Source organism: Hipposideros armiger, unplaced genomic scaffold (assembly GCF_001890085.2).
Source record: "Hipposideros armiger isolate ML-2016 unplaced genomic scaffold, ASM189008v1 scaffold_224, whole genome shotgun sequence".
NCBI lineage: Eukaryota > Metazoa > Chordata > Mammalia > Chiroptera > Hipposideridae > Hipposideros > Hipposideros armiger.
The window spans coordinates 1,921,910-1,935,927 of record NW_017731574.1 but is presented as its reverse complement, the minus strand read 5'-3'; the positions used below and the strand labels follow the sequence as shown (position 1 = coordinate 1,935,927).

Below are 14,018 nucleotides of genomic sequence, written 5' to 3'. Positions count from 1 at the left end.
AGGGGGGGAGGGGGGAGAGGAAGGCACAGATCCGTCTCTTAGCTCCACCCACACCCTCCCCTCCTCACAAACTGAAGCCCAGGATGAGTCCGTTCCTCCAGGCGATGTGGGTGTGCCGGAGCTCCAGGATGCAGTGGTGCTGGGGCTGGGGGCTCCCTGCAGACAATGTGTCCAACTCTGTGGACATGAGGGGCATGAGGGGGTGCATATGAGGGGGTGAGGCCTCTCGTCCTCCAGCGCCCTGGTGGCCTCCCTTCTCCTGGCGGCACATTACCCATAGCCAGGGAGCTCTCCTCCTCGGGGCTATTCTCAGGGTCCACACCGCTGGCTTCAGCAAAGTGCCACAGGATCTTCCTGGCTCTGGTCAGCCGCCCAGTGGCCAGCAGCCAGCATGGGGACTCAGGAAACAGGGCTGGGTACCTGCAGGGGTGGGGTAAGGGTGCCCTCAGGTCTTACCCACAAAGATAACAGACCAATGCCCACTCCCTGGACCTAAGGGCAGGACATCATGTGGCTTTCTGGGTCCCTGTCCCACACCCATGTGCCTGGAGGTACAGAGGGAAGTGACACGTGTGGCCTCCGTGGTGGCTGCTGACCCATGTCCCACCACACTTACCCCCAAAAGAGCATCAGGAGTCCCGTTGCCAGAGCGCTCAGCCCCTGCAGAAGGCGCCAGTCCTGTGCGAGCAGGGCCAGGCCAGGCAACAGCAGAGTGCCCATCACCGAGAAGAGGCCTGCTCCCATGGAGAACACCAGGCGGCGTGGGGGGTCGCACAGCTCCAGGCCTGAACAGACACAGATGGCCTGAGGCCAAGGCCTCTTGAGAGGGAGGGCTGTTCTGTCCAGGACTGTGGGGAGCCGCTGACCTGCCCAAGAACTAGACGTGTGAGGCCAACTCTATGCCCACTCCAGCACCTGAGCCTGTCCACAAACAGCAGTGCTCACAGAGCAAACAGTGCCCTCCCACCTTTTCGAGAAGGGCCCTCAACAGCAGTGCGGAGAGGCCTCCCATGCGGCTGGCGGCCCCTTCCAGTGGGGTTGAAGGCCTAGCTTGGGTGGGTACCCCCTCCATCCCCCCACAGTACTCACGAGCCACGTAGAGGGCAAGGGAGGCCCCTGCCAGAGCCCCTCCATGAAGCAGCCGCAGGGCCAGCAGGGCAGGAAAGCTGGCAGCCAGGGCCTCACCGGCCCCCAGGCCTGTGGCCAGCACCAGGGAGGCCACAAACACAGCCCGGCGGCCAAACCTGGTGGGCAGTGGGGGACGCATATGGAGGCAGGTCAGGACAGCTCAGGCGTTTAGCCGGACCCTGAGGAGTTAGTGGGGAGGGGCATCACCTCACCGGTCACAGCCCATGCCCAGGATGACACAGCCCAGCAGCCAGCCCAGGAGGTGGCTCGTCTGCTCCAGTGGCACCTTCCAGCCATCCTCACACACCAGGTTCCACTGCAGGAGACACACGTCACCTGTCAGCCAGCCAGGACCCTCTCTTACTGGAGTCCCAAGAATGTCAGGATGGAAGGGGGCCCTAGATGTCCTGCTCCAATTCCTCCTTGGAGAGAAGGGAAAATTGGGCAATAGAGAGGGCAAGAGACCTGCTCAAGGTCACACAGTGTGGTCTCCTGACTCTGGTGGGCTTCACATGGAATTGGAACAACTCTTTGTCTGAGCCCCCAGGGGGTAATGATCTGGGGTCCCCAGAGTACCCATATGGAGCCCCAAGTCTGGTTTCTGCTTTTCTCTGGATGTAGTTTCATCCCCCTCTCTCCAGCCCTCACTCTCCTCCCAAAACTGGCCCTTGGCTGATCTTGGTTTCCACCTGCTGTGCCCCAGGCCCCCAGGGCCTCACCCTCACTTCCCCCCTGCCCTGCTCACTTCAAGAGCAATTCTTGGAACAGGCTGCAGGGCCGCGCTCACCTGCTTTTCCTGGTCAAGAGCCCTTGACCTCAGCTTTGCACCACCCCACCTCCCCTTCCAGGGTCATGTGCCTTTTTAAAATAAGTTTAACGTACTTTTTGGGTCACACTATGTCAGTTTTTATTTTAAAATCCAACCACTTGTGAAAGCTGGGGGACGCTGATCGATCGATACACCGACAGGAAGGCAGGTGTGAGGTGGAACAGAATGAGTGGGAGGAGAGAAGCCCAGCAGGTTTGAGGGCCCCAGGCAGGCCTGGCAGGGATGTGGCAACCCTGCCCCAGTTTCCACACCGGGGCCAATCCTCTCAGGAGTGGGGGTGCGGCTTCAGGCCTGAGGCTGCTAAGAGGGAGGCAGGGATGGGCAGGCCCTAGCCCCATGGTGCGACAGGAGGTCCTAGCTGTCCCCTCTCCATTTTTTCCCACCAAGGCCCCAGTTGCCCCCTCAGGAGACCCTGCCTCTAGTCCAACCTGCACACACCTAGCAGGTGGGAGGTCTGCCTTTCACGAACTGAACTGACTGTATTATCCCCTTGATTCAAAGCCTCCTGTCTTGGGAACCCAGTCTTGACACAGCCCAAAGCCACAGGTTGCTCAAATGCTCGTGGCACTGAACTGAACTCCAGGCCCTGCTGACCACCTGGCACCTACCTGGTTCATACCTTCAGCTTAACTCCTCCTCCTCCCCCAGGTTGCCCACCCACCTTGGCAGCCCTTGGGCTTCAGACTCTGCCATCAGGCCTGGCAACCCGCCGACTTGGGCATCAGCTGTACCATCAGAGAAGAGAGGATGGCCCCCCAAATGAGAACCCCAGGAGACCAAGGGCAGAAGGGCAAGTGGGTGGAGAGGCAGAGGAAAGGGGAAGCAGAGGAAAGGGGTACAGAGGAGCAGAGGAGGGGGGACAGAGAAAGGAGAACAGAGGAAGGGGGGCTGGAGGAAGGGGAGAGAAAAAAGGGGGGAACAGGAGGGGAGACAGAAAAGGGTGGACAGAGGAGAGGGGGTGAAGGAAGGGGGAAGGGAGGGGGTACACAGGAATGGGGTCAGAGGACGGGGCAAAGGAGAGGGGCACGAGTGAGGGGTGCAGGAGACAGAGTGGGGAACAGAGAATTGGGGACAGAGGGACAGGAATGGGGGGAGACCAAGGGGGATGAAGGAGGGAGGACGGAGGGGAAAAACACAGCAAGGGGGGATGAAGGAGGGGAACAGAGGCACGGAAGCAGGGGGGGGGGAAGCGTAATGAAGAGCCCAGGCAGTCCTCCCGCACCTCGGTGACTGGGCTGCGCAGCAGGCCGGCGGCAGGCAGAGCGTAGTGCCAGCCGCGTGTGCAGGGGCCCGTGCCGTTGGGGCGGGCGCGGGGCGCGGGCTCGGGGTAGCGCAGGAGCAGGCAGGGGCTCGGAGAGCGCGCGGGGCCCAGGCGCGGCACGCTGGCGTCGAGCAGCGCAGGCCCGGGTAGGGCGCGCAGCGCTGGGGGCAGCAGCGCGGGGTCCGGCCGGCAGTGGTGCGCGGGCAACGCGGTGAGCAGCGGCTCCGAGCTCAGCGCCAGACCCAGCACCACGCATGGCAGCCACGAGGCGGCGGCTAGCAGGCGCCGGGCTCGGCCGAAGCCGCCCGCCGCACGCAACACCCGCACCTCCGGGTCCATCGTCTACCTCTACACCTTGGGGACGAACCTGCCACTCGGGGCCTTTTTGTAGCAGGGGCCCCTTGTGGGCGGGGCCCTGTTTGTGGGCGGGGCCTCGTGGTGGGCGGGGCCTTGAGGGTCTGGGTCGACAGGTGGGCCTAAGAGGGCGCGGAGCCGGAGGAGCGGGGCCATTGAGGGGCGGGGCCACAGGGCGGAGCAGGTCCCTGGTGTGGAGCCAGAGAGGGGCCGAGACCGGGGCGGGGCCTGAGGGGCTTCGGCCGGAGGGCGGAGCCGACAGCGGGGTCATAAGAGGGCAGGGCAGGTGAGGGTCTTTAGTGCCTTGGCCTGGGCCGCAGGGATTGTGGGGGCGTGGTCACGGGGGCGTGGCCGAGAGGCACTCAGGTGCGCGTGGTCCTGGCAGCGTCTGAGCGGTGCGTAAGGCCGGGCGTGGGTCACCCCCGCAACAGGCGCTGTCTCAGGCGTCTTGGAGGCCTCAGCGTCCCGTTGTCGGCCCGAGAGTCCCGGGTGTGTGAGGCGGCCAGGGATCGTGGGCCGGACGCGCACTGGACTCCGCACTGGCCAAGGGTCGGGCCTGCGGAGCGCGGGTTGCCACTGCCCCCCGGCGGCCTGACGCGGCGCTGCAGGCACGGGAGGGAACAGCTCGGACCGTCTTGCTCCAGTGTCCTGCTCTGGCCCTCCTGCGTGGCCACCTTTGCTGCGGCCCGGGCGGAAGTTGTGGTATAGGTAAAGGCAGGCCTTGATCGGTACCCTGCGTTCTCAGAAGTTTGAGGATTATTGTAATTATTCTGCAAAACGAGCTCCGGTTACTTTGTCCAGCTGTGGGTCCTTTCGTGAGCTTGGCTCGGAATGGCGTTGCATTTATGGATTAAGTAGGGACAACCAACACCGTCTTCCATCCCAGGAGCAAGGTAAGTCGCGTTTGTTTTCAGCTTCTGTTTTTCTCAGTGAGTAAAATTGCAGTAGGTCTTATAGGTTGTGCCTAAATTTTTCTAACTAGCTTGCTTCCTTTTGCTTTGTGAGAGAACTGTGGATTTGCATTGTATTTTCTAACTGGCAGTATTTGGAAATACTTTAGAGGTGAAATTCACGTAACATAAAACTATTTTATGCTACCACCACCTTTATCAAGTTCCAAAATATTTTCATCGTAAAAGAAAACCTGGTACCCATTGAGTAATCAGTCCCTATTTCCCCTCCTCCACCCCCACCCCTGGCAACCACCAACCATACAAATATGTGACATTTTGGGTCTGGCTTCTTTCACTGAGAATAATGTTTTCAAGGTTGACCTACATTGTAGCATCTATTCAGGACTTCATTCCTTTTTATGGCCGAGTAATATTCCATGTATAGATTGGTCACATTTTGTTTATCCATTCATCTATTGATGGACATTTGGGTTGTTTCTACTTTTTGCCTATTGTGGATAATGCTATGAACATTGGTGTACAGCAGGTCCTCGAATAATGTTGTTTCGTTCGAAGTCATTTTGTTATAACGTTAATGAGATGCTGTAGGAACTTAATTCTTGTTTATATCAGTTAGCCTATGGTAAAATTGGTTTTGTTATGCGTCATTTCACTTAAAGTCGCATGCAGAACCTACTGATGATGTTATATGAGGACTTACTGTACAAGTATTTGTTTGAGTATACCTATTTTCAGATCTTTTCAGTGTATACCTAGGAGTGAAATTGCTGAGTTATGTCGTGAGTCCATATTTAACTTTTTAAGGAATCACCAATTTTCCACAGCGGGGGGCCTGTTTTACATACCCACCAGCAAAACATGAGGATTCCAATTTTTCCACCTCCATGCCACTACTTACCTTCCATTAAAACAAAAACCAAAAAAACCAGAACTATACTCTTCCTAGTGGATGTGAAGTATTTCATTGTGGCTTTTTTAATTTGCTTTTCCCTAATGGCTAGAGATGTTAAAAAATATTAATGTGCTTGTTGGCCATGTGTATATCTTTGGAGAAATATCTGTTCAAATCCTTTGCCTATTTTTTACTTGGGTTGCATGCCTTTTTGTTTTTCAGCTGTAAGAATCCTTTACGTACTCTGGTTACTAGGCTTTTCAGATATATGATGTGCAAGTATTTTCTGCCATCCTGTAGTTTGTCTTTTCACTTTCTTGGGAGTGAAAAGATTTTAACATTGGTAAAGTTCAGTTTTTTCCTTTATGCTCATGCTTTTGGTGTCATATATAAGAAACCATTACCAAATCCAAGATCATAAAGATTTACACCTGTGTTTCCTTTTAAGCATTTTATAGTTTCATGTCTTAGATTGAGGGTTTCAATCCAAATTGAGTTAATTTTTGTATATAGTATGTGATAAGGGTTCAATGTCATTGTTTTGCATGTGGATATCCAGATTTCCCAGCACCATTTGTTGAAAGACCTATCCCATTGAATCATGTTAACACTCTTGATGAAACCAATTGTGTGATTACTATTTGAACTCTCAATTTTATTCCATTGGTCTACATGCCTGTCCTATGCTGGTACTACACTGTTGTGATAACTGTACCTTGGTAGTATATTTTGAAATTTTTTCGAAATTGTTTTGACTAATTGGGGTCCCTTGAGATTTTATGTGAATTTTAGGATGGGTTTTTCTTTTTCTGCAAAAAATGTTTTTGGGATTTTGATAGGGATTGCATGAAATCTGTTGATCACTTCGCATAGCACTGATATTTTAAGAAGATCAAGTCTCCCAGTCCATGAACATAAGATGTTTTGCTATTTATTTTTTTTTTATTTTTTATTTTTTTTATAATGTTTATGTTGCTTTTTTTTTTTTTTTTAAGATTTTTATTGGGGAATTGGGGGGATGGGAACAGTGCTGGGGAATTAGGGAAAGGGGAACAGACAAGTTGCTGTCGTTTTGTTCTTCAATCTAGTTGTGGAGGACGTTGCTTCACTGGCCCAAGTTGGCACCATCATTGCGCTCTTCTCTGGCGAGGCAGATCAGTCGCCGGCTTCTGGACGGCCGCTCACTGCGGCTGCTGGCCACACACGCTGGCTGCTGGCCACACACGGTAGCCCATGGCAATCCACTGCCACAGGGACTGCAGCCCACGCCGTCGCCGGCGACTCATGGCAGCCCAGCTCCAGGTTGAGCTGTTGTTCAGCATCTTAGCTGTGGAGGGCAGTGTCACTGGCCCTCATATGTGGGATCCGAACCGGGGCCCTCTGGCATCCCAAGCGAGTTCTTAACCATCGCGCCACTCGGCCGGCCCAGTTTTGCCATTTATTTGTCTTAATTGTTTCCATCAATGTTTTGTAGCTTTCTGCATTCCAATTCTTTCACCTTCTTAATTAATTCTTAAGTATTTTAGTCTTTGTGATGCTATTGTAAATGAAATTATTTTTATAATTTCCCTTTCAGTTTGTTCTTTTTTTTTTTTGCTTTTAGTAGTTTATTATTTATTTAGGTATTGATTTCTTTGAGTTTATCCTCTTTAGTTTGCTTAGCTTCTTGAATCTGTTAGTTTATATTTTTTGCCTAATTTGGCATTTTTCAGCCTTATATTTCTGAAAATTTTTTCAACATAATTCTCTTCTCCTTGCGGGACTCCAACAACGTGAATGTTAGCCTTATGTTCCCCAGGTACCTGAGGATCTGTTCATTTTAAAAAATCTTTTTTCACATTGTAATTCAGGTTGAATATCTATTGATTTCTCTTCAAGCTCACTGTATCTTTCCATTCTGCTATTAAGTCTGTACAGTGAGCTTTTTGTTTTGCTTTATTTTTCAGTCCTAAAATTGAAACTTGGGTTTCATTTGTGTCTTCTATTTCTTTTATGAGATGCTGTATTTTAACATCTGTTTAGGGCTGGCCGAATGGTGTGTTGGTTAAGAGCTGGCTTGGGGACACCAGCTCTGAGCAGCAGGTTCCCGGTTTGAATCCCACATGCGGGCCAGTGACGCTGTGCCCTCTACAGCTAAGATGGTGAATAACAGCTCGACCTGGAGCTGGGCTGCTGTGAGTCCCTGGCAACAGCGTAGGCTGCAGTGGGCTGCCATAAGCTACTGTGAGTGGCTGGCAGCCGGCGTGAGCTGCCAAGAGCTACCGTGAGCTGCCAAGAGCCACCATGAGTGGCAATCCAGTGGCCGGTGACCGATCTGCCTCACCCGGGAAGAGCACAGTGATAATACCAACATGGGACAGTGAAGCGACATCCTCCACAACTAGACTGAAGAACAAAAGGACAGCAACTTGTCTGTTCCCCTTCCCCGATTCCCTAATAAAATCTTTAAAAAAACCCAACTTTCCTCCAACATAGCTGTCTCCTTCCCCTCCTTTGTGCTATGAATTACAAGCCCACCAACACAAATTTGTAATTATTGCTTTTGAAGTTGTTTTTTAAGACATAATAGTTAAAAACAAAAATACACTTATACTTTCTTTTGTGTTTATCTATAGTTATCTTTAGTGATTTATCTCTTAATGTGAATTCAATTATTATTTAGTGTTTTTTCTTTTCTTTTTTTTTTTTAGCTGAGCCATCCTGCCAGCTGTTGGCAGCTCAGTGGCAACTCAGCTCAGGCCGGGCATCAAACTGCTGTTGCTCAGAGCTCAAACCCTTGAGCGAGCTCTTAACCAACTGAGCCACTTGGCCGGCCCTTATTTAGTGTTTTTTCAATTTAGCCTGAAGAGTTGGGTTTTTTTGGGGTTTTTTTTTTTTTAAGTATTTCTTGAAGGACAGATATGCTAGCCAAAAACTCTGTTTTTGTTTATCTGGAAATGTCCTAATTTCTCCTTCATTTTTTTTTTTTTTTAAGATTTTATTGGGGAATTGGGGGGAGGGGAACAGCATTGGGAATCCGGGAAGGTGAACAGACAAGTTGCTGTCCTTTTGTTCTTCAGTCTAGTTGTGGAGGACGTTGCTTCACGGGCCCATGTTGGTATTATCATTGCACTCTTCCCGGTGAGGCAGATCAGTCGCCGGCTGTTGAATGGCTGTCCACAGCGGCTCACGGCAGTACACACCAGCTGCCAGCCACTCACGGTAGCCCACGGCAGCTCACTGCAGCCCTGCTGCAGCCTACGCCGTCCCTGGTGACCCACGGCAGCCCAGCTCCAGGTCGAGCTATTGTTCACCATCTTAGCTGTAGAGGGCGCAGCGTCACTGGCCCATGTGGGATCTGAACCAGCGGCCCTGCTGCTCAGAGCTCGTGCTCCCAAGCCAACTCTTAACCAACAAGCCACCCGGCTGGTTTTTCGCCTTCTTTTTTGAAGGATAATTTCACCAGTTATAGAATTCTTGGTTAGCCATCTTTTTCTTTCAGCAGTTAATATGTAATCCCACTGCCTCTGGCTTCCATGGTTTCTGATGAAAAGTCAATTGTTAATCCTATTGAGGGTCTCTCCTGTGGGCTGCATTGATTTCTCTTGCTGCTTTCAAGATTTTCTCTTTGTCTTTCACTTTTGACAATTAGATTGTGATCTCTTTTAGTTTATCCTGCTTTTAGTTTATTGAGCTTCTTAGATATAGATTAGTATTTTTCATCAAATTTGGATAACTTTGGACATTATTTCTTCAAATATTCTTTCTTCCCCTTTCTCTCTCTTCTTCTGGCGCTCCTATTAAACATATGTTTGTATACATGATAGCATCTAACAGGCCTCTGTTCAGTTTTCTTCACTCTTTTTTTTCTTTCTCTTCCTCAAATTATACCATCTTAATTGACCTGTCTTCAGATTTTCTGATTCTTCCTTGTGTCACTGAAATTCAGTTATTGTACTTTTTTCTTTTTTTTTAAAGATTTTTTTATCGGGGAATTGGGAGGAGGGGAACAGCGTTGGGGAATCAGGGAAGGGGAACAGACAGGTAGACAAATTGCTGTTTTTGTTCTTCAGTCTAGTTGTGGAGGATGTTGCTTCACTGGCCCATTATCATTTGCGCTCATCCCGGGTGAGGCAATTGGTTGCCGGTCATTGGTCGGTCACTCACAGTGGCTCCTGGCAACTCACACCGGCTGCAGGCCACTCACGCCGGCTGTCAGCTACTCACATAGCTCACGGCAGCCCACTGCAGCCCCGCTGCAGCCTATGCTGTCGCCGGACACTCACAGCAGCCCAGCTCCAGGTCGAGCTGTTGTTCATCATCTTAGCTGTAGAGGGTGAGCGTCACTGGCCCTCAATGTGGGATCCGAACCCGCAGTCCTGCTGCTCAGAGCTGGTGCTCCCAAGCGAGCTCTTAACCAGCTGAGGCACTCGGCCGGCCCCAGTTATTGTACTTGTTAACTGTAGAATTTCCTTTTGTTCTTTAAATTTTTTCTTTTTATTGGTGTTCTGTAGTTGGTTCCATTCTCTTACTGACTTTAGAAATAATTTCCTTCAGTGACAAACATAATTTATAAAAGCTGATTTTAAGTCTTTGTCTAATGTATTATTTAGGATGTTCCAGGGAAGCAGAACCAATTGAAGATAGATGGATGGGTAGATACATTTTAAGGAATTGGCTTCCGTGATTATGAAGGCTGGCAAGTCCAAAATCTGCAGGTTAGGCCAGCAGGCTGGGGACCCAGGGAAGAGTCAATGCTGCATTTTGGGTCCAAAGGCAGTCAGAATTACCTCCCCCCGTTAAAGCTTTGAACTGATTGGATGACACCCACCCATATTATGGAGGGCAATCTGCTTTTACTCAAATTCTGGTGATTTAAATGTTAATCTCATATAAAAAATACCTTCTCAGAAACATCCAGAATAATAATACTTGACTGAATTTCTGGGTACCATGGCCTAGCCAAGTTGACATATAAAATTAACCATTTTTCTTCCCCTTTCTCTCTCTCCTTTTAGAATTCCCTTTATGCATATGCTGGTACACTTGATTGCATCCTACAGGTCTCTGAAACTCTGTTCATTTTCCTTCATTTTTTTCTGTTCTTCAAATTTGATCATCTCAATTGACCTATCTTCAAGTTTGCTGATTCTTCTGCCCACTCAAATTCAGTTATTGTACTATAGAATTTCCATTTTCTTTTAAAAACAATTTCTTTACTCGTATTTTTGTGTGTGTGAGTGCCATCATTCTTTTACTGTCATGTTAAATCTTTAGGCATAATTTCATTTATTCCTTTGACCATAATTTGTCAAAGCTGACTTTAAGTCCTTTTGCAGTATGTTTAACATCTGGGCTTCCTCAGAGACAGTATATATATTGGTTGTCTTTTTTTTTTTCTTTTTCTGTTTATGGGTCATACATTCTGTTTCTTTGCACACCTTCTAAGTTTCTGTTCAAAAGTAGACATTTAAAATAATATAACATGGCAACTCTGGAAATTGGTTTTCCATTCCCCAAATTTTTGTTATCATTGGTCGTGGTTGCTGGTACTGCTCTGTGTTTAGTGTCTTTCCTGAACTAATTCTGTAAAGTCCTTTGTGTGTGGCTAGTGGAGCCTCTGTGCCATTGGCTTGCTCCTCATTGGATTGGACAGAGAATTTTTCCACCCTTTGCTGAAAGGCTCTTCAAAATACTCAAGCAGGTTATAACTCTTAGCCTTTGCTTCCTGCTTTGAAAGCTTCAAGGTTAGCCAAAGGTGAGAAAATAGATGTTCTGTTATTTCTTGGGCGTGCACACAGATTTGCAAATGTGCATGGCTTTCTCTACTCCCAGGAATAGGTCAGAGCATCTAAGAAAGAGTACCATGGGCATCTTATTCCCCAGCTCTTCTTCTTAAATTTTGTGACCAGGCTCTCTTTTCCCCACTGGTATTACCACCTCAGGCAGTTTGGATGTTAAACAGTTGTCACTGTTTTTTGACAAACCCTTTGGAAAGAGGACTTTTCCCACTGAGTGAACTCCAAATCACATCAAATAATGACAAGCCCTACGAATGGTGCTTTCCTAGGGAGCTGTCAGACAGGTCAAATGGTGACAATGCCCCAGAGATGGGAGGGCATTTGAGGAGCTCCACACCCAGCCTGATCCTTTGGTGGATACTGAGCTGCTGGTTTTCAAGGTTAACATGTAGCTAGAGAGAGAGGAATGGAAATATGGAAATTTAAAATGACAGAAAGCTCACTGTACTGAGAGTCTGCTGAATAATGACTCCTTGGATAGTAACAAGCCTTAATTTCCAGATATCTGAAAAAGTTGATTCTGGCAGGTTTTTGCGTTTTGTTTTTTTTCCCCTTCCAATGTTCTCATTGCTCTTATAGAGATTTTTGGAGGTTCTTATTCTGCTGTTCTGGAAGTCCCAACTCATTTGCCATCAAATTAATTTACCTTATCGTCTCCATTTCTCAGAGGTTCTGATCTGCAAATCGCTCTCTACTAGTGTCCTTTGAATTTGTCTTCTTGTTTCTTTTCACTTTTCTTTTCTGGTGGTGGTCAGTATTTTGACTGAAAGATTAAATGGCTCTGCCACTTTCACTGGGCATCCTGCACTGTATTTTCCAAAATATGTCCATGAACATCATTCTGGCTTCCTGGGAAAATGGAGATATGTCTTCCATTTCTTTAAAAAAAATTTTTTTTGTGTGAACTATAACAAAAAGATGCTAAAGCATATTTACTGCCCATTGAGTCATCACAATGCAAATACCCATATAGTCAACACCCAGATCAAGAAATAGAGTATCACCAGCACCCCCCCCCTCCAAGTCCTTGCATTCTTCACACGGTGACTGCTCACACTACAGTTTTGTTATCCTGGTTTTTTTGTTTGTTTGGTTTTTAAAGATTTTTATTGGAGAATTGGGGGGATGGGAACAGTGCTGGGGAATTGGGGGAAGGGGAACAGACAAGTTGCGGTCGTTTTGTTCTTCAGTCTAGTTGTGGAGGACGTTGCTTCACTGGCCCAAGTTGGCACCATCATGCTCTCTTCCCGGGAGAGGCAGATCAGTTGCCGGCTTCTGGACGGGCTGCTCACTGCGGCTGCTGGCTGCTCACGCTGGCTGCTGGCTACATATGGTAGCCCATGGCAACCCACTGCAGCAGGGGCTGCAGCCTACCCCGTCGCCGGTGACTCATGGCAGCCCAGCTCCAGGTTGAGCTGTTGTTCAGCATCTTAGCTGTGGAGGGCAGTGTCACTGGCTCTCATATGTGGGATCCGAACTGGGGCCCTCTGGCGTCCCAAGCCATTTCTTATCCATCGCGCCACTCAGCCGGCCCCTGTTTGTTTTTTTTAAGTTTCTATAAATGGAATCATGCGATACAAATTGGGTATGTAGCTGGATTTTGTTAATCTTCATTGTTATGTATTAGCAGTTCTCAATGGGGATGATTTTGTCCCTCAGGGAACATTTGGCAATGCTTGGAGATGTTGGTTGTCACAACTTGGCAGCGGGTGGTGGGGTGGTATGCCACTGGCATTAGTAGGTGAAGGCCATTGTGCTGCTGAGCACCCTGCTATATTCAGGACAACTGATATGACAGATTCAGCTGGCCAAATGTTCGTGGTACCAAGGTTTAGAAACCCTGCTGTACATACCATAATTAAAAAAAAAATCTTTTATTAAAAAGTGACATTTGTTTTTAGTTCTGAACTATTACCAATAATTTAGGTATGCCTTTGTTTATAAGTGAAGTTCTGTGCCCATAAGCATATGTTTCTCATAGAAGCAAATGCTCAGAGTGTTGTTGGGTCTGTGCCCTTTCGCCACCCACCAGAAGCAGCTCAAAGCCGTAGGTCTAGTGTGTGGTGAGCACACTGGCCCCGTGCTCCAGGGCAGTGCTTCTGTGCTGCCCCTCACTGCATGTTGGGTTTCCTCCTACTGGTTTCAGTTTCTCGTTCTGTTTTCCAACAAACATGAATTTAAGCCATTCTTGTCACCTTCGTGTGCATCCTATGAACTTTAAGTCCTCCAACATAAAGAAGAAAAAGCGTATCTGGGAGCAGTTTCCCACCCCTCTCGCCTCTGTTAGGGTGAAAGCAGACTGTTAGGAACCTGCCCAGCAGAGGAGCGCACGTGCTGATCTGACTCATGTGAAGGAATGCTCTCTTCCTGCCAAGGTTGTTACCAGCTCGCTCTCAGCCTCAGGCATCCACTTACCTCTCCATGGAGACCCTGTCCTTCTACCATGTTAGGACAGGAGTGGACATTGTGAGGTCACCTGGCCACCCCCCCACCTCCAGGCTCCCTGCACCTCAGGAACGCTCTTCCTTGGCCGCTTTCCGTCAAGAGGAAAACCCACCTGCTTCCAAGCTGCAGTCTGCCATCAGCTTCTCTTCTGCAGATTGGAAAAAGCCCCTAATTTTTTATCTTTCCTTCTAAGCCGGAGGCTACTCTTTAAAAAAAAAAAAGATTTTATTGGGGAATTAGGGGGTGGGAAACAGCGTTGGGGAATCGGGGAAGGGGAAGACAAGTTGCTGTCCTTTTGTTCTTCAGTCTAGTTGTGGAGGACGTTGCTTCACTGGCCCATGTTGGTATTATCATTGCGCTCTTCCCGGGTGAGGCAGATTGGTTGCTGGCTTCTGGACGACCACTCATGGCGGCT

General features: G+C 49.0%; 1 protein-coding gene across 1 annotated transcript in view; it reads right to left on the bottom strand.

Moving 5' to 3' along the window:
• SLC22A31 (solute carrier family 22 member 31) overlaps positions 1-3,557 on the bottom strand; it is a 5,503-nt gene extending 1,946 nt beyond the window's left edge. Inside the window, exons 1-6 of the mRNA XM_019654478.1 lie at positions 3,180-3,557; positions 1,341-1,444; positions 1,090-1,244; positions 617-785; positions 275-420; positions 69-177 (exon numbers count right to left, since the gene is read on the bottom strand). Of these exons, the coding sequence (XP_019510023.1) occupies positions 69-177; positions 275-420; positions 617-785; positions 1,090-1,244; positions 1,341-1,444; positions 3,180-3,557 (1,061 nt within the window). The remainder of the gene's footprint in view (positions 1-68; positions 178-274; positions 421-616; positions 786-1,089; positions 1,245-1,340; positions 1,445-3,179) is intronic.
• Positions 3,558-14,018: the final 10,461 nt, after the last annotated feature.